Source organism: Cladosporium halotolerans (genome assembly GCF_011745625.1).
Source record: "Cladosporium halotolerans strain TM138-S3 chromosome Unknown Sca2, whole genome shotgun sequence".
Taxonomy (NCBI): Eukaryota; Fungi; Ascomycota; class Dothideomycetes; order Cladosporiales; family Cladosporiaceae; genus Cladosporium; species Cladosporium halotolerans.
This window is the reverse complement of record NW_027191453.1, coordinates 996769-1021854: the sequence shown is the minus strand read 5'-3', so window position 1 is coordinate 1021854 and position 25086 is coordinate 996769. Positions and strand designations below refer to the sequence as shown.

The 25086-nt window shown below is 58.6% G+C and overlaps 6 protein-coding genes across 6 annotated transcripts; 5 read left to right on the top strand and 1 right to left on the bottom strand.

Annotated features, from left to right (window-relative positions):
- Positions 1-48: 48 nt before the first annotated feature.
- Positions 49-1628, top strand: WHR41_00872 (uncharacterized protein; the record flags this gene model as incomplete). The annotated part of the gene is made up of 2 exons (XM_069369478.1): positions 49-1111; positions 1171-1628. 2 exons carry the CDS (start codon positions 49-51, stop codon positions 1626-1628), a joined length of 1521 nt encoding a protein of 506 aa, XP_069233467.1.
- A 1448-nt stretch (positions 1629-3076) lies between these two features.
- WHR41_00871 (uncharacterized protein) lies at positions 3077-9145 on the top strand (the record flags this gene model as incomplete). Its single annotated transcript, XM_069369477.1, has 1 exon — positions 3077-9145. One exon carries the CDS (start codon positions 3077-3079, stop codon positions 9143-9145), a length of 6069 nt encoding a protein of 2022 aa, XP_069233468.1.
- Positions 9146-9966: 821 nt separating this feature from the next.
- Positions 9967-10905, bottom strand: WHR41_00870 (uncharacterized protein). Its single transcript, XM_069369476.1, has 2 exons — positions 10458-10905; positions 9967-10394 (listed from the first exon to the last, which is right to left on the bottom strand). The coding sequence occupies exons 1-2, from the start codon at positions 10780-10782 to the stop codon at positions 10270-10272; spliced, it is 450 nt and encodes a 149-aa protein (XP_069233469.1). The 5' UTR covers positions 10783-10905; the 3' UTR covers positions 9967-10269.
- Positions 10906-11728: 823 nt separating this feature from the next.
- Positions 11729-16200, top strand: WHR41_00869 (uncharacterized protein). The gene is made up of 3 exons (XM_069369475.1): positions 11729-12377; positions 12432-15257; positions 15320-16200. The coding sequence occupies exons 1-3, from the start codon at positions 12027-12029 to the stop codon at positions 15743-15745; spliced, it is 3603 nt and encodes a 1200-aa protein (XP_069233690.1). The 5' UTR covers positions 11729-12026; the 3' UTR covers positions 15746-16200.
- Positions 16201-17322: 1122 nt separating this feature from the next.
- WHR41_00868 (uncharacterized protein) lies at positions 17323-18991 on the top strand (the record flags this gene model as incomplete). The annotated part of the gene is made up of 5 exons (XM_069369474.1): positions 17323-17685; positions 17738-17763; positions 17818-17834; positions 17901-18244; positions 18302-18991. Exons 1-5 carry the CDS (start codon positions 17623-17625, stop codon positions 18989-18991), a joined length of 1140 nt encoding a protein of 379 aa, XP_069233689.1. The 5' UTR covers positions 17323-17622.
- A 3971-nt stretch (positions 18992-22962) lies between these two features.
- On the top strand, positions 22963-25086 carry WHR41_00867 (uncharacterized protein; the record flags this gene model as incomplete). The annotated part of the gene is made up of 5 exons (XM_069369473.1): positions 22963-23072; positions 23129-23465; positions 23742-24386; positions 24438-24671; positions 24725-25086. The coding sequence occupies exons 2-5, from the start codon at positions 23309-23311 to the stop codon at positions 25084-25086; spliced, it is 1398 nt and encodes a 465-aa protein (XP_069233688.1). The 5' UTR covers positions 22963-23072; positions 23129-23308.

The window sequence follows — 25086 nt, the reverse complement described above, 5'->3', positions numbered from 1 at the left end:
CAGCCTAGTCTTCTACAAGCACTGTGCTCCCTTCCTCAGCTCAACAACATGCCTTGGAAGAACTTCTTCGCCGTCGACGAATCGGCCACCGAGGCTGACGAGCGATCTGACACTCCAAATGGCGTCTTCAATACTAATGTCAAACCATGGAGCCGCAGAACCTACACCGGCAGTCTCCTCTTCAACACATCGGCTTTCATCTTGCCGGCGCTCTACGGGACTTTAAGCAAGCTTTGGGTGGCGAATATCGACTCCTCTATGGTTGCGACGACAGACGCCTATACGTACATTGGCGTCGTGATCGAGGTCCTCAATGAAGGTCTTCCGCGAGCCGCTTGGAACATCATCGCCGACAAGTCCAACCGGTCTTTGACCGCCAGGCACGGCCTGTCGAACACCCTCATCACGGTGCAGACTATTCTCGGCCTGATCATGTCCATCGTCTTCGCGGGCGCGGCTCGTCAATTCGCGAACGCATTCGTACCCGAAGTGACCAGAGCCGTTTCGGTTGACTACGTCCGCATCGCGGCTTTCTCTGCGCTCTCGTCCACGATCGAGACGGCCGTTTCGGCTTCAACCAGAGCGCTCGACAAACCAGACGTCCCGCTGGTCATCAGCTCAGTCAAGTTTACCGTCAACATTGTCCTCGACATGATCCTAATCTCGAAATTCCACATCCCCAAAGTCACACCCACAGTCAACACGCAAGCCGCAACACAGCTAGCCTGCAACCTCGCCGCCTCCCTCGCAGGCCTAGCCTACTTCCTCTGGACAACCAGCCGCGAACGCCGCCTTCTCAACACCGCAGAATCCAGCCGCCCGTCCCTCCGAGGCCTCAAAATCCTCCTCCGCCCCGGTCTCTACACCTTTGTCGAGTCCGCCGTGCGCAACGCGCTGTACCTATGGCTCGTCAGCGGCATTGTCGCGCTAGGATCGGACTACGCGACGGCCTGGGGCGTCTTCAACACCATCCGCTGGGGCCTGGTGATGGTGCCCGTGCAAGCTCTGGAGGCGATATCGCTGGCGTTCGTCGGACACGCGTGGGGCGCGTGGCGGCGGGAGGTGGGCGTTGTTGTGCGACGGCCACGGGCGAGTTGGCGGCAGCTGGCGGGTGAGTTCCACAACTCCTTGCTCACCATAAGTTGAGTACTTGTTTCTGACATCCACCAGCGATCGCGAAACCAGCCTTGCTCTCTTGCCTCATCGCGCTGGCAATCGAGATTCCGCTCTGCCTGTTCCTCTCCTTCTACGGCGCGCGGCGCTTCGCGCTCTACCTCTCCGCTTCGCCCGCCGTCGCGCGCATCACGGAACACATGTGGAAGACGATCGACTGGTGCTACGTGTTCTATGCACTGTCGACGCAGCTGGCGACGGTGCTGCTGGCCTCGCGGCCGCGCTGGTACCTCTACCAGTCGCTCGTGAGTAATCTCTGCTGGGTGCTGCCGTGGGCGGTGGCGGTCACGCGGATTGGGATTACGGCGGAGGACGCCTGGACGTACCATTCGGTGGTGTTTGGGGGCAGTTTGGTGTTCAGCTTTGTGGATATTTTGATTGTGGATGGGATTTGGGCTTGGGTGTTGGTGAGGGGGAGGATGAGGCTGCCGCCTGTTTTGGATGCATCTTGGTAGGGGTATAGAGGAAGCAGCTGGAGATGGGATGTTTTGACCGATGCGGTTTTTCTTGATTTTGCAGTACCACAAATCTTTGTCAAACAAACGCAAAGTGTAGGTCAGCCGAAGCGAACACTCACAGAAGATTTTCGCGAACTGTTTCTGTCATAGGAAACCAGAATTCGGGACAGCCTTTTGGCGTTGTTGTCCAACATTCCTTCGAAGCTTATGTCTGTCACGCACGTTGCTTAGCAATCCACAATAGCCGTCACAGCCGTGTTCCGGAGGTGTCCAGAAGTCTGCGTCAAGGGCAAGGATCGCAGCCGTGCTTCCGCTACGATCCAGCTACGCGGCGAACACGGCAGACCGAAGAGATCTACAATGCAAGTCTGTCCAGGCGAGAGTCATCTGCGTGAGCACGAGAGTTGGATGTTTGTTTTGACGGCAGGGCCCTTTTGGTGGCTGAGTCACGGACGCCTCGTCGAAGCACAGCAGGGAATGACAGGCTCACGAGCACATGCCGGTCGTGCGCGGGAGCCGTGCGTTTTCTTCTCGAAGCCGGTCGACTGCTCGCACGGCGCCGACGTGCAGAGCGGCCTTGGTGGTTGAGCGGCGCGGCCGGGATGGGCGGGCGGACATGAAACGATAAAGTGCAGAAGAATGCTGGCCCAGGCAAAGCGAGCAGGGGTCACACCGAGCGCAGGTTGGCTGTTGACGAGGCGATAGACGTGCCGTGGCTGCACGAGCGGTCCACCCGCGCGAGAGCTGGCAATGGGCGATGGGCCAGGCGATAAGTAGGCCCAGGCAGCCTGCGAGCCTCGCGAACTCTCCAATATCAAGTCCACCCGTACCTGTTGCTCCGTTGCCATCATTCGACTCGCGAGACAAGTAGCCATCGCTATCTGCCCGTGCTGCTGCTGCCCGCCCGTCCCGAGCACGTTAAAGCAGCTAATAAATGCGGGGTCGACGTAGCGCGCGCCTCTAGCCTTCCTACCGCAGCACAGCACACTGCACGCCGACCGCTGCCAGGCCGTGTCCACCTGACGCTCTCGCCGCGAGCCGTCCTTCTTTTTTTCCGACCTCACTCGACACCGGCCCTCCCACCGCGCAGTCGCATACCGCCGCACTCGTGTGCATTGCCTCCCGCCAGAGCGCCGCCAATCCCTCTGCCCGGCGTCCCGCCGCCCCACGCGCGCTCTCGCAAGCCCGGACGTACCCACTGCCGTCCTCCGCCCCGACGTTCTTTGTGTAAGACATCGAGGTCTTGCCCGCACTGCGCCCACCGCTCGCTCGCACGCCGCGTCGTGCCCTCTTACGCACCGTCCATCCTGATCCCGCGTCACGATGGGCCTGCCTGCCAGACGGGCGTAGCACCGCTTCCTTTGGTCTGCTCCTCCGGGACACCCAGACACGCGGCCGGAGATACCCTCGGAACATTCGCACGACCACCACCCACGCCCGCGAGCATGGCCGACGCACCGCCCCAGCAGCAGGGCATGCTTGTGCCGCCTGCCGTGGCGGCGATCAAAGAAGACGCCGCGCGGGAAGGCCAGAACAGGACACCGATGGAGCGGACGATAAGCATGGACATTCGCGAGGAGCGGGAGGATCTGAAGAAGGCTGCCGAGCAGTCGATGAACGCCATGCTGGAGCTGGATCTGGAGGGCAAAGTACGCTGGGTGAGCCCGTCGTGGCAGGAGCTCACCGGACACCCCGCGGCTAGCCTTATCGGTAAGCCGATCAGCGAAATGTTGGTCGACAATCCAACCGTTTTCTCCGATTGCGTCGATGCCATTCGCCAGGACGACTCGAAAAGCAAGATTATTAGGTTTGCCGTGAAGCTGCCGGACAACTTTTGGACCGACCGGGAAACCGTGGAAGCGACAGAGGCAGAGCCTAAGCCAGATTCGTTGAATGATTTGAAACCCAATGCTGAGGAGAAGCCGATCAAGGACGAGAACGAAATGTCCACTGATCAAGAGGTACAAGATGAGGGTAACGAGGAGGAGAAAGCCGCCAAGCCAGAACAAGAGCCGGACGAGAAGCCCCAGGCCGTCGATCTCGAAGCCCAGGGCATGTTGGTCTACGACCGTACTACAGGTGAAGAGAGCCATACTATGTGGATGATCAAGCCTGTGATCTCACGCGAGATCACCATCGACCTCCCTCCCGTGCTCGTCGATTCTCTTGGAATTGGTGCGGAGATTCTGGCCAATTACCTTACTCTTCTTGCCGACGTTGGAGTAAACGACCCTGGAAGCCACCCGCCCCCCATGCCGATTCTTTGTCGACTTTGTGAACGCCAAATCACACCCTGGTGGTTTGAGAAGCACACGGAACTTTGCTCTCAAGAACATCATGCCGAGATGGAGGTCCAAATGGCTCAAGAGTCGCTAAACGAGCAACGAGGTGCCATTGTGAAAGTGCTTGACGCCCTGGAAGCTCAAGCCCGCGCAAAAAGTGCCACGTCAGATGAGGGTTCGCCTGCACCAGCGCCTACAGCAGAGTACAAAGGCATGCCAATCGGATCATCTTCGAATCCTCCATCGAACCCTTCTTCTGGCCGAGCTTCCCCTGCAGTCCAGAATCGTTCTAGGGACTCTTCGCGCACTGGATTTGGACATAGCCGTGCTCGCTCGTTCGCCGTGCGTAGACCCCTGGCACGGATCGTGGAGCTAGTCATGGACTTGTGTGACACTGTCATGGAAATCAGCACACCGGCAATCAAAGACACGAAGAATTGGGCTCCTGGTGAAATGAGAACATTGTCTCCTCAATCCGAGGGTCGGATCCAGCAGGTCTTGCAGTGGCAGTCACCAAGCGCGACTTCTCTCGAAAATGAGCAGGGTCTCGCTGCGCTGTGCGAAGAGACCTCGCAATTGGCACGAACAAAGGTAGATGCGGTTTTCCGCCACCGGCAAATTCTGGAGTACTCGGAGCGCATCAGAGTTGAGTACGACGTTTTGGTTCAGGAATGCATTGAGGCGGCGATGGAGAAGGCGGCACGTATTGCTGCTGGAGAGATCAGCGACTCTAGCGAGAGCTCTGAGAATCTTCAAGGCCCGGTGCCGATGCAAACACCACAGGTCCCAGGTCCGCCGTCTGAGCCGGATCTCATGTCAGAGGTCTCGTCAATGTCCGGTTCATACCCACGACCACCCTCGACCTCTGCAATGGCAATGGCACTTCGCAACAGCCCGGATCCAAATCTCTCGCGACAAGTATCACCAGCAGGCTCATCTCGAGCAAGCAGCCCTCAAGCAGGCGCGATCACACCAAAATCCCATGGCGGCGCACCATCAACTTCGGAACCGTATCACTTCCACAAGCGAGGTTCAATCGCTTTGGAGAGCGATACAGGTGCAGAGAGTGACGGCAGTGTGCGTTCCTCCATCGCGTCTGGCAGCTACAGGCGTTCGGACTCTCCTGGAGCCGACCTCAGCTTGAGCCGGATGGCAAGCCATAGATCACGTGAGCGAAAGCGCAAGAGCCTCGTACTCCCAAGCTTGTCTGCTTCTAGTCGGCACCAATCACCGGCGAGAGTGCCTCCAGGACCGTCATCTCCTCTTAGAATGTCGAGACCACGGATGTCTAGCACCGCGGATAGTGTGCCCTCGCCTATCGCCTCGCCCATTTTAACGACTAGCGAATTCACATCCCCCGTCATCAGAGCCCAGCACACACACCACCACCGTCGACAATCTTCCGCGGCACTATCGGACGCACTTGGTAGACCTTCGTCTCCTCGACTCTCAGCTGTTTCAACTGTACCTCAACCTCGCGCTGTACAGACTTCTATCAAGGACTTCGAAATCATCAAGCCCATTAGTAAGGGTGCATTCGGCAGTGTATATCTCGCGAAGAAGAAGTCGACGGGAGACTACTACGCCATTAAGGTATTGAAGAAGGGGGATATGGTTGCCAAGAACCAGGTCACCAACGTCAAGGCTGAGCGAGCTATCATGATGTGGCAAGGCGAGAGCGATTTCGTTGCCAAGCTTTACTGGACTTTTTCGAGTAAAGACTACCTCTACCTCGTGATGGAATATCTCAACGGTGGCGACTGTGCATCCCTTATCAAGGTCCTTGGCGCTTTGCCCGAGGACTGGACGCAAAAGTACATGGCGGAGGTCGTGCTCTGCGTGCAGCATTTGCACGCTCGGCAGATCGTCCACCGTGATCTCAAACCCGACAATCTGCTCATCGAATCTAAAGGCCACCTCAAGCTCACGGATTTTGGACTATCGCGCATGGGTATGATCGGACGTCAGAAGCGAGTGCTCAACGCCAAACCGGGCGATGTACCACCGGATCTCCTCAAACAGGGACCTTTCAAGAGGGCGCCATCTGTTACCTCTTCTAGATCTACTTCCTTCGATTTCCACGCCGGGAACAATTCTCCTGGCCAAACTCCAGCCCTGACACCATACCCAGAGATGTCGCAGCCCTCATACTTCAGTCTAAACCGTGAACCTTCCCGTGAGCCTTCGCGGCGTACCTCTGGACAACGAAGCGACAGCGGAGACAGCGAAGCGCTAGCATCTATGTTCCGACGATTCTCTGTCGCTGACGGACGTTCTCCGATCGAGGAAGAAGCGGCCGACGAAGAAGCGGCTGAATCACCCGATCCGTACGGACTGCAGCCTGTGCCAAGTCAATCAGGGCGTGTAGAAACGCCTCCTCAGCAATCCACTATGCCACCCCCAATGATGGCGCTTTTCGATCCGCAAGATAGCAGCAGGCGATTCGTGGGTACGCCCGATTACCTTGCGCCTGAGACCATCAACGGCTCCGGCCAAGACGAAATGAGCGATTGGTGGTCACTCGGCTGCATCATCTTCGAGTGCTTGTACGGACGACCACCCTTCAACGCGGACACGCCGGATGAGGTATTCAAGAACATCCTCGCCCGCAACATTCAGTGGCCTGAGGATGAGGATGAAGACTTTGCCTCCGAGGATGCGAAGGATCTGATCAATAAGCTACTTTGTCTTGACCCGAAGGAGCGTCTTGGCTCGAACAAAGAAGACAAGTACCCTAGCGGTGGTGACGAGATCAAAGCCCACCCGTGGTTTTCAGAGATCAATTGGGACACGCTGCGAGACGATGAAGCAGCGTTCATTCCTGCGGCTGAGAACCCAGAGGATACCGAGTACTTCGATGCCCGTGGCGCCACAATGCAGAACTTCGCCGCGGAGTTCGAAGATCAATCGTCATCCCCCACGGGCACGCCTGGCGCTGACTATCCCGACCGTCCACACGATGCGCTCTCCAGAGTCAGAAGTCAGGTCAACGCCGCTGTTAAGCGTAATCTCATGCCCCTGCACATCCCACCTCACGTTCGAGACCACCGTGCGCGCAGGCTCAGTGAACCGGCCGTGACGGATGACTTTGGCGCGTTTCAGTACAAGAACTTGCCTGTTCTCGAAAAGGCGAACAAAGATGTCATCCAGAAATTGCGAGCAGACGCCATGCAAGCTCAGGCTAAGACTGCGGCGGGCGTTGGCGTTTCTTCGCCGGCGGTTTCGTCCTCTCCAGGCCCGTCTCTCGAATCCAGCCCGATAGCACCGGGTCCTCTGAAGCGTACTCTGTCTTCTAACAAGGGACACCAGCGGTCACAGTCGCCGTCTTTGCTCAGCCACGCCAACTCTTCCCCAAGCCGAGCTTCACAGCCATCATCTCCATTGCTAGTCTCGTTCAGCGCAGGCAACAACCACGAACGGAGGAAGACTTCCAGCGGAGCCTCAGGTATCTCGCAACAATTGCAGCAAAGCAATTCGTCGCTACAGCCTGGCAACTTTTTCGAGCAAGGACCTCCTCGTTTACCTGGAGGATTCAAGATGTCAGGAACGCCTTCGCCGATCAAGGTCAACAAATCTGGTGCCAGCCAAATCACGCAAGAGTTGGCCAGGCAAAGGCAGGCGAGCAGTTCGTCACCCGCCCGGCAGAGATCACACACCATTGGATCACAGGATGGCGATCTGCTTCCAGAGCTCATGCCAAGTCATCACAAACGTCGGAGCGGCGTGTTCAATGTCTCGCCGTCGTCTTCCGACAATGAGGACAGTCGCCAAAACGCTCTGCTGCGGGTACAAAGGCGTCGCCAAAGCTTAAGGAGATCTTCTCAGGTCAGCCTCGGAGACGGCCCCAGTTTCCGCACGCTCGATGTGCTTGTTTGCGAGGATCATCCAGTCTCGCGTCTGGTTATGGAACGTCTACTGGAGAAGCTGCGCTGCCGAACCATCACTGTGACCAACGGGCGTGACGCTCTCCGCTACGCTAGCAGCGACATCAAATACGATATCATCATGATGGAGTACAAGCTGCCTCAAGTCAACGGCGCGGATGTGGCTCGCATGATCAGAGACACTAAGATCGCAAACTCCCATACACCTATTGTTGCAGTCACTGGTTATCTGAAGGATCTTCAAGCGCCCCACCATTTCGATGCCCTGGTGGAGAAGCCGCCGACCAGAGAAAAGCTCGAGGAAGTCATGGGCAGGCTGTGCCAGTGGAAGCCGGCGCCAGAGGGCTGGAGACCGAACTCGCAAGGGCAGTCGTTCCCTCTATCGCAGCTACGGCCTGCGACACATTCGGGCTCACTTGACGCTTGCAGTCCCACAAGCACGAACGTGTCTTCCAACAAGGACGGCACGGCGTCGACAGCATGGACGACGTTCTCGGAGCGCGAGAACTCGATCGGGTCAGTCAGCTCGATTGGCTCTCGGGTTGACAGCATTCCTCGCATTATTAGCCGCCAGCCTACACTCGAGTACACAGACTCTGACCTTGAGCGCAACTTCGGTGGTTTGGGCATCTCCAACAACAGCAACATTACGGCCGAGCCCGAGCAAAAGTCCAGCCTCTCGCCGCCACCAGCTCAACTCAGCCCCCAAAGCTCCGCGCCTGCTGCTCTCGAGACACCAACGGAAGACACAGAACACCGCGCACCTCGCAAGCAACCTTCGACGGAAGCCATCGAAGCCAAACGGCGCTCTCTCGAGAAAGTCCGCCAAGAATCCGCAGCCGAAAGCGGCGACGACGAAGACGAAGAGCTCGGCCACAGCAGCCACGTGCGCTACCGCTCGCCCGCGCGCCAGCGCAAAGAGAAGCGTGCCTCCCGTCTCGGCATCGAGATGATGCGCACCAACTCGCAAGGCAGCGTGATCTCTAACGAAGACATCGCGGCGCTGAAGGAGAGCTCCGCCCGCGCGGCCGAGGGCGGCGTCGAGGAAGCCGGCACGATCAAGGAGGAGGAGCACGAGCTGGACGACAACTTGAGCGCCGGTGAAGTCGAGCGCTCCGGCCACCTGACGCCGCCCGTCGTCTTCCCCAAGGCGCCGGGCGACAAGTCGACGGTGGTCGTGCAGGACGCGGACGGCAGTGGTCTGCTGAGCACGCCTTCCGGCGGCACGGAGACTGACCTCGACGCGACCCCCCGGCCAGCCACGCTGACTCCCACCGGCGGCGGCAGCGGCGGCGAGCTCGATCCCGACCCGACTCCTCGGGGTGCCAACTCGCCGTCCAGGGGGTGATTTACGAAGCGATTATGTCCTGCTTTTTTTCCCTTTTATCTTTCTTTTCACTCCATTGTTACGCATTAACGACACTACCATCTCTCCCTCACCCCACAAATCAGTCTTCCTGATCTCGTTTTGTCTTTTTCCGCGCCCGCAGAATGTACGACATGCGAACAAGACGCCGTCGTGCGACTGCGCTCGCGAATCTTCAAGCAAGGCGTTGGATGGGCTTTTTCCTCTTTTCTTTTTCCTCATTCTGCGGTGCTCTATGTGCACGCGGGAAACTCACATTCGCTGCTCTGTCTTTTCTTTCCACTTTCGGGCATCTCTGTCGAGATGGCCCTTGCTCTCGCTCTCATCTCGTATTTCCTTCTCTCTCTCTCGTCTCTTTTGTTTCTCTGTTCCTCCGAAAAACACAGGAGGGTGGCTGGCAGGCTGGCATTTGTTCCGCTTCGCTTCTGGCTTGCTTGCGTTCAAGCGGGCGATTTGCGAGCGAAGCGAGCATTGCGGAGGGAAGGAAAGTGTGGTGTATTTTTTCGTTATTGTTGTCGTCGTTGCGAGGCCAGATTGCGCAGTGTAGCATAGCGGGTACTACCTATAGCTTGATTGACATGAGAGACACTTCAATTTTTTTTTCTCGATTTGTGCGACTGAAGAATGGAAGGATGTTTCTGCCTGGTGCGTTCTGGGAAGTGTTCGATTTCGCTATTAGACTTCGAAGGTGATGTTCTGAGTATCAAGGCAGTGGGTAAGCAGAGTTGTGACATCTATAGTTGTGACTCTGGCCAGTAAATCTACGTGGCACACGTACGACGGTGCCAAGCATGCGTAGGGGATTATGGTTTTTGAAAGGGATCGCTGTTCTTGTGATTTATATTTCTTCTGGCTCGTGAATGCGTAACGCTGCCGTATCCTGACCATGTTTTCTGCCCCAGTTGATTCCTCCGCTCCTGCGGGATTTGCTTCGTACCATATCCGAACGCCTTCGCTAAAAACATCTCATGAACAATTCGAGACAGACTGAATATCATGCCCCCTCAGTATGATGACTTGCTTGACCTCAGGCCTGACCGTAACAGTCAGGTCATTTCCTGGTCGCTCTGCCCTCCCTTTCCAACCACGTGATCAACTTTGTCATTCTACGAAAAGTCGCGCAGCTTGGAGATATTGTCGAGCACAGCCTGCAAATCGTCATCGCTGATCTTGCCCTCGAGCGAAGGGATGAGCGTGCGCGCTTCTTCCGCCGTGTCGCAGCAGAGCGTTCCTGTAGCATCCTCCGTCAGCACTCATTGTCCTCACTCTACCCTCCCCTCCATATTCAACTCACCCAACTGCGCCCTCTCGAACTCCGCCAGTTGCGTGAGCGTCTCGGCCTCGCTCGTCACCTGCTGCACCGTCTCGCTGCCCTTGAAGCGCGCGAACGTCGCCAGGTACGCGTTGTTCTTGTTGATAAGGTCGTTGTAGGCAAGGGGCAGCTTGGGATCTTGCGCGCGCGCCTCCTCGATGCGCGTCAGCAATTCGTGCGCGGCCGCAGTGCTGAGCGCGGCGCTGTTCGACATCTCGCCGAGTTTGAGGTTTGTCGTCGCTTCTTCGTCGCCCGTGGGCTTGGGGCGGCGGCGCGCGGTGATGGCGAGGGGCGTTTGGTTGGCCATGGTGTGTGGTAGATGCCGGTGTGTGTGAAGCGGGGAGCGCCTTTGTGTGTCGTGCGGCTCGTGAGGTGAAGACTGCGCTGCGTACCTGCGTTGACGGCTGTCTGTCTTGCTGATAGTCCTGTAGGGCCAGTGCCAGGGCCAGGGCTGCGGTCCTATGGACGGCGGATTAGGTTTAGGTTGCGGGAGCGTCCGCAGACTGTGAACCTTGGGGTCGCGGGTCGCGTGAAGACGGCTGGCGGTAGTGTAGGATTGCAGCGCGTGGTACTGGATACTGGCCGTTATGGGGAGTGACCTATGTTGCTGCTTGCCAGAGACATTGGATTAGGGCGCTGTTATGTAGCTGTAGCCAGTGTCCGTGAAGATACGCACTTGACATATAGGCGTATCGTCTCGTATTTGTCGCGGCACCGCCCTCGGCTTCTACCCAGCAAGCACCCGAGCGAGCGGTGTGAACCTGAGGCATCACTCTGTCGCCTCTACCCTCCACCACGCCCACGCGTACGCAGAGGCGAAGTGAACAGGACATGCGGTCGCTGTAGCTATATGCGTCGTCGCACACCCAGCGCTATACTCGTCGCCCTGACACGCGGCGTCTGACCGCATGCCCATCCTCCCATCACTCCTTAGCCCGTCAACACCCCCTCCGCATCTCCGCCGCCCCTCGTCTCGCGCGCGCGCATTCCGCTCGACAACACTCTCCCGCACCTCCGCTACGCCACGAGCATCAACACCACCGACCCCAGCACCATTCCGCCTCCCGAATCTTACTCCTACGATCCCCCGCAGCCTGTACCGCCCGCCATCTTCGCCGCGCTATTTCTGGCCACCCTTTGCCGCGCATACGGATCCCCTGGTGTTTCAGATCGCTCCCTCGACAGGGTCCGCGATCGCCATCAAGCTGCCACCGAGAGCGCACATTGCCGACACAACAACTAGCCTGTTGATGTCGGCACTAGCCTGGCGCCGGCCGAGGAAGAAGACCAGCACATCACCTACCTGAACCGACACCGCCACGCCATCACCAGCAACTTCGACCACCGCGTGTCCGCGTGGGACCCCGAACACGAGCCTCTCCCAATCTACGACATCCCGAGGCCACGGATCGACACGTCAAAACTGCGAACACCCATCGATTACAAGGTAAGCCAATCGGGGGTGTTTATCGCGTACCAAAGGGCAGCAGCGGCCTCTAGGGCACAGCAAGCAGGACTACATTGGGCGGGGAGGCCCACTAGATTGTCGGGATGGGTCTCCCATCGGAGGATCGGCCAGCGGGCGCCGCCAATGGCTCCAACAGCGAGTATCCCACAGGACAGCTTGAGCCAGTTGCGAATGGTCAAGGACACCGACGGCAGAAGAGTGGAGGCGCAGAGCCGGGGAACGTCTCTGCACAGCAAGAGAGAGTGGACAGGATAATGGAAGGCGGTAGTGAACAGCAAGTGGTGGAGCGAGCGAGAGGCAATCCCAGGAGGCCCAGTGGAACGACGAAGGAGCCGAAAGAGCAGCGAATCTGTGGGAAATGCGGCAACCATCTGACGGGGCAGTTTGTGAGGGCTCTTGGTGGAACTTACCACCTTGAGTGTTTTACCTGCCATGTGAGTGCAGCTTTTACTCAAACGCGTGTGAGGCCGCTGCTTACGTGAATCTAGGACTGCCACAAGATTGTAGCCTCGAAGTTCTTCCCTGTTCCAGATCAACCACCGAATCAGTACCCGCTGTGCGAGACAGATTACTTCCGCCGACTCGACCTTCTGTGTCACGCCTGCAAGGGCGCGCTCCGTGGCTCGTACATCACCGCCTTGGATCGCAAATACCACATCGAGCACTTCACCTGCAGTGTTTGTCCCACTGTTTTCGGCGCGCAGGATTCATACTACGAGCACGAGAGCAACGTATACTGCCATTACCACTACTCGACAAAGTTCGCGCAGAAATGCAATGGCTGCCAGACAGCCATCTTGAAGCAATTCGTCGAGATCTTCCGCAATGGTGTGAATCAGCACTGGCACCCGGAGTGCTATATGATTCACAAGTACTGGAATGTCAGGCTACACGCGCCGCCTTCAAAGAATGCAGACGCTTCAGAACAGCAAGGCGACCAGCCAGGCGACGATAGGAAGGATGAAGACGCGAATGAGGAGGTGCGCCGCAACGTACGAAACGAAGAGGAAGCCGTCGAGCATAAGGTGCACTGGATCTGGCAGACCTTGTCGACTTTCGAGGAGCGGTCAGCGACTTGCATTTCGGACATGCTTCTTCACGTCTCGAACGGAGCGTATATGGACGGAGTTGTTGCGGCTAAGAAGTTCATCACTCACGTCGATTTGCTCTTCAGCGCTGCCGACGCACTGGATCATCGTCTGCAGAATCGGCCAGCGAACAACGCACCCGGCAAAGGCGTGCGAACATTTGACGCCATCGTGCACCCAGGTCTCAGCTACAGCAGAGAAGCCAAACTCCTCTGTAAGAAGGTTGTTGCGTTCTTTCAGCTATTGGCCGAGAGCCAAGACACCGGCGTTCGGAGGCTTGGTGTAACTCAAGAACTACTCTCTCTGGTGACTGGTCTGGCCCACTACCTGAAGCTCATGATTCGCATCTGCTTGTCCGGCGCTCTCAAACTCGAGCGTGACACTCGCAATGCCGAGGGCTTGGAAAGCTTTTTGAGCGACATTGGCAGACTGGACGATTGTCTAGAGGCTGAAAGCAACCGAGACTCCAAAGCCGACGCCGATGCGTACGTGGACCGCAGCGCTGACACATGTCCGGTGTGCAACAAAGCGGTCGAGGACAAGTCTTTCCGCAAAGATCACCGCGTGATTCACACACAGTGTCTGACCTGTTCGAAGTGCGGCAAAGATTTCAGTGATGACCCGGGCTCAGCTCGTCAGAACGAGGCGAACGGACGCATATTCTGCGATGTTCACGCTCCAGCGGAAGCGAGGGCAGGCGGTTTTGCGTCAGTCACTAGGCTGCAGCAATACGTCCATCTACTCAGAGTAGCACACGCGCGACTGCTCGCCACTCTTAGGACTAGTGGCGCTCTGCCGCATACCAGCGACGATCCGAATCTTGGAGACTACAACTCAAGGGAGGGTCATACTCCGAGTAACGAGGGCGAACCGCCCCTTCGACGCTCTAACACGAGGTCACGATCCTACGCTGGACGGTCTGGCTCTGACAAACAACAAAACGACTATGAAGACACCATGGGTGATATCCGACGGCTTCGAAGCACCAGAATGGACAAACATCTCTCCAATGCCGGACGACAAGCGCGTACGTCAAGGATCATCGACGGCCCGGAAGGCATGCGACCCGGCTCTGCTGACGGCGGAAACCGAAGGCAGACAGGCACCTTTCAGATCGTCGAGGATCGCGATTCCAAAGGAGAACTCACATCGCAACTCACTTTCGGCAGACAGGACACGATGACCCTTGACGACATCCCTCGCATCGTGCAAGCCCAGCAAACCAGGGAGCAGAGGCCCAACGCTTCACGATTTGCCCGCCAGCCCATGATACCTCAGGAACCCAAGCTGAAGGTTGTAAAAGGTTCTGGATCGCGCGACCTCAGCCATGAAGACAAACCTGGCCTAGGTGGCGATGTTCGACTTGCTGGCACGAAGAGATATTTCTCGGAGCTGACTGCTCTCGAATATTTCATCGTACGACACGTCGCTGTGCTCTCGATGGAACCTCTCCTCGATGGGTTTTTCAATCAAGAAGAGCTGCTGGATCTCATCGAGACAAAGCGACCTACCTTTTGGAGCAAGTTCGGCAAGGCTTTCGCTCCGAAAGAAAAGAAAGCTAAGGCGTCAAAGAACGCCATCTTCGGCATCCCGCTTGAGCAGCTTCTCGAAAGAGACTATGAGGAGAGTACAGACTGCGTTGGCCCAGGATCGCTCAAAGTACCAAGCCTGGTGCAAGAAGCAGTAAGCGCGATGAAGACGATGGACATGTCGGTTGAAGGTGTCTTCCGCAAAAACGGCAATATTAAACGCCTTAACGACGTCAAAGCTGAAATCGATCTCAAGGGTGCAGTTGAGGTCGACCTCAGCAAAGAAAACCCCGTCCAGGTGGCTGCGTTACTGAAGAAGTTCCTGCGCGAATTGCCGGATCCGTTGCTCACTCACAAGCTGTTCAAGCTCTGGATCACATCGCAGCGAATCGAGGAAGCAGATCGCAGGAGGCGACTCCTCCACTTGACATGCTGTCTCTTACCCAAAGCGCATCGTGATACTCTGGAAGTCCTGTTCACGTTTCTGAACTGGGTGAGCTCTTTCAGTCACGTCGATGAAGAGTCCGGCAGCAAGATGGATATCCACAACCTGGCTACAGTTATTACGCCTAATGTTCTTTACTCGCCATACAAAGATGAACCTAGGCAGAACAGGCCCGAAAACGGCGTGGACGAGACATTCTTGGCCATTGAGGCCGTGCACAGTTTGATTGAGTGCAACGAAAGCATGTGTGAGGTATGTCATTCATAATTCCTAGCTCCCTAATCTCGATGACTTTACTAACACATCTGTTATAGGTTCCCGAAGATCTTGCCCTCATTCTCAATGACTCCGGCCTGTGGTCAAACAATGCCGAGATCACCACGAAAGAGATCCTCAAGCGCTATGGTGACCGCGCCAAAGCGCCCACAGTCGGCAACTCCATTCCTCACGAGATTGCCGAACACCCTCCACGCTCTTCCGGAACGGCAGGCGGTACACCCGTTGTCACCAGAGTCGACACCGACCCGCACCAGCAAGACGCCTGGCGCAACGAGAGCTCCGTCCGCGCCGTCGCGGCCGAAGGCTCCTCGGGCGCCTTGCACGCTCCCAACTTGCCCTACAACACGCAGCACAACGGCAGCACAGAAAGCCACGGCGGGAGCCCGACCAGGAACGGTGGACAGCAGCAGGGAAAGAATTGGGATTCGCGGGGCCAGAACCGGGCAATGGGCGTTGCGTAGCGCAGTCTATTCCGTCGTCCCAACGAGCATGATGAACTTGCACTCTGCTCCGTCTTCTTCTTTTTCGTTTGTCTTTCACGGATCGGATCGGTGTCCCATTATGGCCTTGGGTATGGGCGGGCAACCCCCGTAACTTTCTCCTTCCCTCTATTCTTGCCAATTCCCCCAAAAAACACCGCCCAGGAGGATGTCCCCGAGCCGGCGAATATGGCGTTGATTCTCCTTCCCTTCTCAATTCTCCTGTCGACGACCGCAAAATCCCTTCAAGGCCCACGGGTCCCATTGCTTGCTTTGTTTCTCCCTTCTCCTTCCTTTCCTTACCTTCCTGTCGATCGATCGCATCGCGCGGCGGCAGCCCGTGCGCCTTTGACGTGGGAGTACCTTACCTTAACTTTAGCTTACATTATTGCACGGCGGCTGCGCGCTCAGAAAAAGAAAATTCGTTCGGACTGTGACTTCTTGTCTGTCTTCCGTCACTCGTGACTGTTGAGTTGTTTCTGTGGATCGGAGCACCATGTTTCGGCCAACATGTTGGTGTCTTACTTGGCCCTAATCCTGGGTTGAGTTTGCGTATGCGTCGTGTGCGTGCATTCCATGTCCAGCTTCTAGCCAGAATCCAATGGCCCATGACGCACCCATGCCCCCATATGGCCTGCAAAACACAAACGGCATGCAAAATAACATGTGCTGCACTCGCTACTAGGAATAGCAAAAGGAAAGGTCCTACCCGGAATCGAACCGGGGTTGCCGGAAGGCCGATGTAATCAGAATCCGAAGTGCTAACCGCTACACTATAGAACCCGAAGCTCGATGGTCGAATTCTGATGGCTGCCGCTTTGCCGGAATCTATAAAACTTTGCGTCTGACCCACGATTCGTGCAAAACCTCGACATCAACCCATCCGCAACAGAACACGCTCCATGAGCGCAACATCCAGCCGCATCCTCAAATCGCGCAACCCCTCCTCGCTTCGCTCTCCCTAAGTTCGCACGACCCAGCACTAGCGCAGCTATCTTCACAGCACGCAATACAAACCCAAAACCCACTGGCATAAACCGTCAAACCCAAACAGCCGGGACAACGGAGGACTTGCCCCAAAAGCACGCGCGAGGGTGGGTCGGCGCGCAAGCGAGCTTGACGACTCGCCTGCCTCGCTTTCGGCTCCTCCTGCAGGGGCGGACGAAAGCCGCGATCTTGCTCTCAAGCCGATCGTGGACCGCGAAAGTCTAGAGGCGAGCTCGTCATCGGTCCGTTGGCTGGCTGGCTGGGGGGCCTGGAGGGGAGTTTTTCCGTGATGGGGGGCAGGGGTGGGGAGATTTGGTGCAGGTGGTGGGGTGGAGTATACATATGCACATTGAGATTTGACAGGGGCGTGTAGTGTAGGGTTATGGCCGGGTTGCCGTGATGCTCGCTTGTCGAAGCGAAGGGCGGGTATGGGAAAGTTGTGAGGGACGTGTGTTTGCGATTGTTGATGTGGTTGGACTAGGGTCCTTGGGCGTGATTGTCAACCGTGATCGGATGAAAATCTGTTGATCGATACAAAACACGTTTTCAGGTTATTATCGAAGTCCCTAAGGCACTTGAACCAGCCTGCTTTCGAGATCTGGCGAGGGAACAATAAGGTACGGCACACCTTAGCTGCCGCTGTTGTGAAGGCATTCCGAACGTCTGGCCTTGGCGTCCGGCGTCACGCCCCTGCCAGCCTTGTGATTGCTGGGGTTCGCGGTCAACAGCACGTATCAGCACAAATTCAATCATTTTCATTTCATCGAGCGTCGAACAAATTGATGTGACCAGAGATTGCGAGTGTGTTGTAACAATTGCGACCTGTCACCAGGCCGTAGCAAATTCAGCCCGTACAGGAGACGTTTCCATTAATGGCATCAGTCCTCGTGCCAGTGAGCGTCGTTGGGCTCATTTTCGGCGGATGCTGCAGTAATGTAACTAGACTTTTGGTACTTTCTAACCAAGTACATGACTGACTGTATACAGGTCTTCGCTCTCGAAGGAATAATAAGGTTCGTCGAAAAATCCATCTCGAAACAGCAGACAAGCTGACAGCAATGCAACAGGAATGAGCCAGACAGCGGTATGAACATATCACGATCACATGGGCAACTTGTACGGTACAAAATTTCTGATGTACAAACCACAGGCCTCTTGATCACATTCCTCCAATTCGCCTTCATTAGCGTGACCGCAAGCCCAGCACCTCTCTTCGCCGCCAACGCGAAAAGCAACAATGGCAAAGGCAGCGTTCCAATGTGGCGATGGGCGTATATCGCGTTCCTGTTCTATAGCATCAACATGCTCAACAACTGGGCATTCGCTTTCAACATCTCCGTGCCAGTGCACATCATTCTGCGCAGTTTTGGCAGTGTCACGACGATGCTTGCCGGCGTCATTAGAGGCAAGCGGTACTCAAAGCTGCAAGTCGGCAGCGTCGCTATCTTGACAGTCGGCGTGCTTGTGAGCGCCTGGGCAGACTCGCTAAGCAAGGTGCGTGTCGGACCTGTTTAAGGAACATTTCAAGGCAAACATCCTAACGCAAATCAGGGCAAAGCCATGAAAGTCGAATCCAATGCCTCAAACGCCGAATTCACCACCGGCCTCGCCATACTACTCATCGCCCAATCCCTCTCCGCCTACATGGGCGCGTACGTCGAAGACACCTACGCAGCATACGGCGCCAGCTGGACCGAGAACCTCTTCTACTCGCACTTCCTCGCGCTGCCCCTCTTCCTGCCCATCTCCAGCACGCTGCGCAGCCAATGGAGCCGCCTCGCCTCCACGCCGCCCCTCGACCTGCAACCCTACGCGCCCCACGCCGGCATCGCAGGCGCCAGCGCAACCGACGCGCTCCTCTCGCAAGCCCTCGCCGTCGCGGAAGCGATGCCGCAGGGCGTGCTGTTCCTGCTGCTGAACGCCCTCGCGCAGCTGGCGTGCATCTCGGGCGTGAACTTGCTGTCGGCGAAGAGCTCGGCGGTCACGGTGACGATCGTGCTGAACATCCGCAAGCTCGTGAGCTTCATCTTCAGCACGGTGATTTTCGGGCACCGCCTGAGCCCGCTGATGGTGCTGGGGTCGGCGCTGGTGTTTGGCAGCGGGGCACTGTATGGTTGGGAGACGAGTTGGAGGTTGCCGGCGGAGAGGAGGAAGAAGAAGGCTGCGGCTGGGATGGTGGAGGTGAATGGGAGTGTGAATGGGAAGGTTGGTAGTGGGAAGGCTGGTGAGAAGGAGCTTTAGGAGGCGATTGAGGGAGGGTATCTCGGTGAGAGAGGGGTTCTTTGTGCTCTTGTGCATTTCAGGTGGTGTTTCCTACACGGCCTCGAATAGATACTACGATGCGCGATTCGAGTGAGGCTAGCGCGTCCTACTACTAGATCACATTTGAAATGATCAATTACCCATTACTTGAGACGAAGCGAAGTCCAAACCCCAAGCGAAGATGCGCTCGGCTCTTTTGGATGCTCTGCTATGGCTCCAATAGCATGCATCTGTACTCACCGACCCGTCCACCTTCTCACTTATACCTTACTTAGCAAGCACGAGCTGAGGTGGGTTACCCTCAGATCAGCCTACCCTACCTAGGTAGGTAGCCTAGCGCACTCCTCCACTTCCCCCGAGCGATCCCCACGCGACCACACCACTCGTCCATCACATCACGTCCCATCTCCACCACACCGACTCAGCACCGCACGAACGCGCGCGTCCATGCGTCCCGAACACCATGACGACAAGCACGCGGAACCCCAGCCGCGAAGGTAAACACGTTGGCCACGTTCCCGAATCCCGCACCTGGCGACAAGACTTAATAAAACGCTCCCACGCTCCCAACCACCCACGCGCCGGACGACACAACGGGGTCCCGCCACGCGAGAGTCCTCAGAATCCAGCGGAAGCAGCTCATCCAGGCGTGAGACAACGCGTGTCCTGTCTCAGAACAACCACCATCAGCATCAGCATGGCAAACAGCGCCGACCCTTCCGCTTCCGCCATCACGTCGCTTTCCCCAACATCACTTACACACTGTCGGCTACGATGTCCCAAACGCCGCGAGGACAAGGCGACGTGCTCTCACAGCAACTTATCATTCCCAATCCCGCGACCGGCACCACCCGGCCCGCGCCCTCCCGCCTGCGTTCCCAGCTGGCACAGTCCCGTCGCGGAGCCGGGCCCTATATCACTGCGAGCGGTATAGGACGCGAGCAACGCTATCTCAGCAGAGCCGCTGGGGCTGAGAGCGCCACGCCCCGTGGCTGCTGACGGGAGGGAGGTATAACACGTGTTTCTGTAATTCTCCGGGCGGGCGCGTGGGATGTGGGATGGGCTGCGTGTGCTGCGTGCGCTCGCGGTGTTGAGTTGCGCTCGGACTTGGTGCTGATGTACATACTACCTACCTACTGTGCGTGGGTGCTGGGGACTTTGGTAGGTTGTGGCGTGCGTGCTGCCGGGGGGCCGGCCGGCTGGCTGGCCGGCCGATCGATCTGCGGCGACGCTTGCGGTGTCGGGACGCCGTGTACGGTTCAGTACGTACCTGGCGTGACCCAAGGGAGGCACGGGGAGGAGAGTTCGCGTTTCTTTGACGTGAGGTGACAGGGCAGGGCAGGACAGGGGAGGGGAGGGGAAGTACGTTCTCTCGAACGATCTCGCGACACGGCGTCGGAGAGTTTTTTCCCCCCTTTGTGCTCGCTCGCCTGGTGCTACGAACGTTTGTTCGCAGGGAGGGAGGGAGGGACGAGACTGAAACGGGTGGGTTCTACAGACAGGCCCGCCGACCTGGGATGGGCGCTGCGCGCGGCTGGTTTGGTTTGGTGCACGGCAGGGCGCTGTGCGGCCGAGGATGGTGGTTGTGGTGGTGCTGGTGGGGGAGACGCATGCGTAACGGACGGGGCGCGGAAGATGGGCGCGAGGGCCGCTGCTGTGGTGAGTGAGTGGTGACTCGCGAGGGCGCGGTGGAGAGTCGCGCGCGCATGTTCTCGGTCCTCGGCGTGGTGGTGGATGAGATCGGTGGCGGCGACGTGGGGGAGATGGAGAAGGATCTCCAAGGACCATCCCCACAAGGGCATGGCACTTCTGCGGCGGCCCACCGCCGGCAGCCTGGCAGGGAAGGCGGGCTGGCCAGACCGGGAGCCTTGCCTGTTGCGACGGCGGTACCTTGGCCTTAGCCTCCCACGCCGGCGACGAGGACGGTAAGGCAAGTTGCCAGTCGCTGCAGTCGGCGTCGTCGTCGTCGTCTTCGTGTCGAGCAAGCGCGACGCCGAGACACCACTCGCCCACTCGCCCTCCGCGCCCTTCTGTCTCGCGCGGGCCAAGCGCGCGCCGGATCTTCACCCTCTGGCCCTGCCTCTGCCTCTGCCGTTCTGGCCGTCGCTCGCGCGTGTCATGCCCGCGCACATCACCGCGATGTCGCCGACCGACCACGCACAGGATCCATCACGCCCACACGTCCGTCCACCACCACCCGCAGCCTGCAGCCCGAAGCCCACGGAGGATGGCCGCGCAACGTGGGCTGCGGTGGGCTGCTGTGGGCTGCTGTGGGCTGCTGCGCGCCGCCCTCCTCGCCCGGCCTGCTACCGCGCCCGGCCCTCCCCTCCCTCTGCTGCCGCCCCCGGCGCCACACGCGTTCGGATATTGCTCGCCTCGCATCCAGCATGCCTGCCTCACGTGCGCTGGCCCGCGGCGAATCGGTTCGCTGCCGCTAGCGGCTCGCTTATGTATTCCAGCAGCAGCCGCCTCGACTGCAGGCCGGCCGAGAGGGAGAGAGGCTCGACGCTGCGGCGTGCGCTTGCCGCTTCCGGGGCGTCGAGTGCGACCGCAGAGTTGCAGTGTCTGATAGGCCGTGCGGCGGCTGTGTGGTGGTTGAGGGAACCTGGGTGTTTTCACCCAGCGGACAGGGCAGACAGACACAGCACACCAGGCAAGGCACACAAGAGAGCACACGGGGAATATCTGGCGCGGGCGCGGGCGCGTGCTATGCCATGCCGCCACGCTACGCCGGCCGTTTGCTCCCCAGCAGGCGGCGCCCATGCTTTCGCGCGTACCTCGAAGGATTCCCGTGCATTTACAGATCTGCACACCGTCGCACGTGAACCGTCCTTCGTCCCAGCACTTGGCGTAGCGCCCGCCGCGGCGATCGCGTCTGCCCGGCCCTTTGACTCCTGCTGCTCGTGGCCGGGCGCTGGCGCTGGTGCTGGCGCTGAATCTGCCGGCGCGCCTTATTTGCTCATCCGCCCGCCAATCGAGGTCGGGTCTGCTGGTGCTCGCCCCGGCGCCGATGCCCTGTGTAGCAGGTGGTGCGTACAGTAGTAATTACAGGTAGGCAGCGTAGGAATCTTGAAGTCTTGCCGCACCCGCCCGCCTCACATGCCGTCTGCCTTGCCTTGCCTTAAGGTACCTTACTGCCGCGTGTGCCTGACTGCCCCGTCCGCTCCGCCCTGCCTCAGCCCGCCAGCCCGCCAGCCCGCCAGCCAGAGCCAGCCCTCCCTCCCACCGCGTGCAGCCTGCCTCGCCTGCCCGTCCCACGCGCACGCCAGCCCTCGTCTCCCGAGCCCTGCCGCCGCTGCCCCAGGCGCACGGTTTCACACAATCGGACGCAAGGCACAGAGCCTGCATGACACACGAGTCGGGCCAGCCTCAGCCTGACCCTGCCTGCCTGCCTGATCTGCCTGATCTGCCTGCCTCAGCGCCCTCGCCTTTCTGCGCACCTGCTGCCGCCGCACTGATTCGCCGCGCTGCACACCTCGACTCCGCCGCCCGCGAGTCCGTCGTCCGTCGTCCGTCTCGTCTCGACTCGACTCGACTTGACTTGACTGACTGCTGCCCTGCCCTGCCCTACCCGCCTGCGAGCACCGCCTGTCGCCTCGCCTGTCGCCTCGCCTGTCTCGCCGTCCCTCGCTGCGCCCGCACTGGAACCTTGCACTCCGCTTCACACGCGCAGCAGCAGCAGCGCAACCGCCCCGCCCGCGTGGCCTCAGCACCGCCGCCAAACTCGAGCGTTGCAGCTCGACCTGACCAAACCGCCCTCGGCCATTGCCCACCGCGCCGCCCTGCCCGCCAGCTCCTGCTGCCCTTTGTCCTTGTCTCTGCAGCTGACCGTGGCCTGGACACCTCGAGGTCACCACTGGCTCGCCCCACGCGCCCCATCCACGCCGTGCGCAAAACATCTGCACCTCTGCCGCCGCTCCTCCCCTCGCCCAGCAAGCTGCCACCCCGTCGCGCTGACCTCGCCGTCGCCCCCCGCCGCCCTCGTGCGCCGTCCGCCAGTGTCGCGTCGCTGACTCCGTCGCCCTGCCCTTCCTTTCACGTTTTATTCTCCGATCTCGAGGTGCGTGGAACCCCGCATCGCGCACGCCTGCCCTGCTCGACCTAACGCCCATTCAGAGTTCCACGTCAACCATACGGTTCGCCCGGCTCACGCGCGAGCCGCCCAACTGCTCCTGCCTACTGGTGCTTGGACGCACCTGCCGCGAGCGAGCTGATATTCGACCTCACCTCCTCTGCTGAGCTTCCTCGCCACCTCGACGCCCACCTCACCTCTTCGCTGCTCCCACAACTAGCGCAATGGCCTCGCCCTCACAACCGCAGGGCCTGCCTTCGATCTCCAGCCTCACCAATGGCTTGCCACCCTCCAACTCGGCACAGCACCCTTCGCACGGCGACCAGCCGCAAGGCGAACACCTTCGCGATTCTGGTACGTGGCCGCAACCCCACAGCAAGCGTGAGTGTTTCATGCGTTCTTTCTTCTACTCTCCAAAGCCTACAGGCAGTGTCACTGCCTCAAGTGTTTCCCAATGTCGCGGTTGGTGCGGCTTTGGGAGCACGCCCACCAGCAATGGCTTCAACCTCCAATGCTTCCACGCAGGATCGCAGGAATTGCGGGGTTGTCTCGAGGTCATTGCTGGAGGCCGGCGCTGAGTCGTCATTGGCTTTGCGCAACAATGCGCTTCACGATAGTTATTTTCTCAAGCCTCCTGAAACTGACATGTGCATATAGACAACTCCGTGAACAGCCAGGGTCTCCACGTTCGCACGCTCCTCAACCCTGACGACTCGCCACCACGCAGTTCGCTGCCAAACACACCCCAATCAGCCCGCATCCCTACAGCCACAAACTCTGGAGGTTCTCAACTACCGTCCATAAATCAGGGTTTCCAGGATTCTGCCCACCGCGGCAGCGTCGACTATGCCGCCCAGGAATCGAGACGAAGCAGCGTGGACAGTCGCATGCACAGCAACTTCAACAACCTCTACATCAACAACCCGCACTCCCCCTACGAAAGCAACAACAACTCTCAGGTCTCATTAGCTGCAAGCCTTCGCCGCCCCAATGGAGGCGCACCGATGTCCCCTCTTAGCGGGAGGTCAAGCCTGAGGTCACAGCCGCCGATGCGCGTCGCGCCTCCTATCATGCCGGTGGGCCGCGGTCCAGGCGCTCCTGATCCCACGGCTGCAAAGCCCACGCAGGGCTATGCTTGGGCTTTCCCTGATGGTCCGATTCCGGAGGAAAGGAGAGGTTCCGACAGCGGCGAGTCGAGCATAGGGGTGTCGCGGACCAACAGTGTCGCCGCCTCCTCGATCAGAAGCAGTATCTTCTCCACAGACTCGTCAATGCCGCAGGGTCAGAGAAGGCTGGATGATGGTACGTTTTCCGTGTCCCTTGCACGGTGTGATCGGTTCTGACGTGAAGCAGACCCTACCACTCACCACCACACAATGCAACACAGAGCTATCCAGAACTTACAAAATGAAGGTACCCCGTCCGCTGGAATTGGCAACTACAGTCGCACTCCAGAACTCCGCGTCAGTCACAAACTTGCCGAGCGCAAACGCAGAAGCGAAATGAAGGATTTGTTTGAGGATCTGAACAAGGCTGTGCCGACAGCTGGTGGCACCAAGGCGAGCAAGTGGGAGATCTTGTCGAAAGGTAGTCTCTCATTGTTGGGCAAGTCATTATGGCATCGACTAACAACGTCACAGCAATTGATTACATCCGCATGACTCAGAACAACGAGATTGCCCTCCAGGAGAGAATGGTCCGGCTGCAACGCGAAGCTGATTATGCCCGCGAGGCGCATAAGGAGAACGACATGCTCAAGACGGAAATCCAAGTCATGCATCAGCACCTGCGCCGCCTCGATTCCAACGCGCCCCACGTTTACGGCCACTTTACACAGCAGCTGAATCAGCAAGGCGGCGCGCCACCGCCCAGCGGTAGCGTTTCTCTGCCTCCGCTCAACCCAGGCGCTGCTCCAGGGCCGCCAGGCTACGGCAATGGCACGCAAGCCCCGCCAGGTCCAGGAGCGATGCAGGGAGTTGAATATGGCGGTTACGGCCGATAA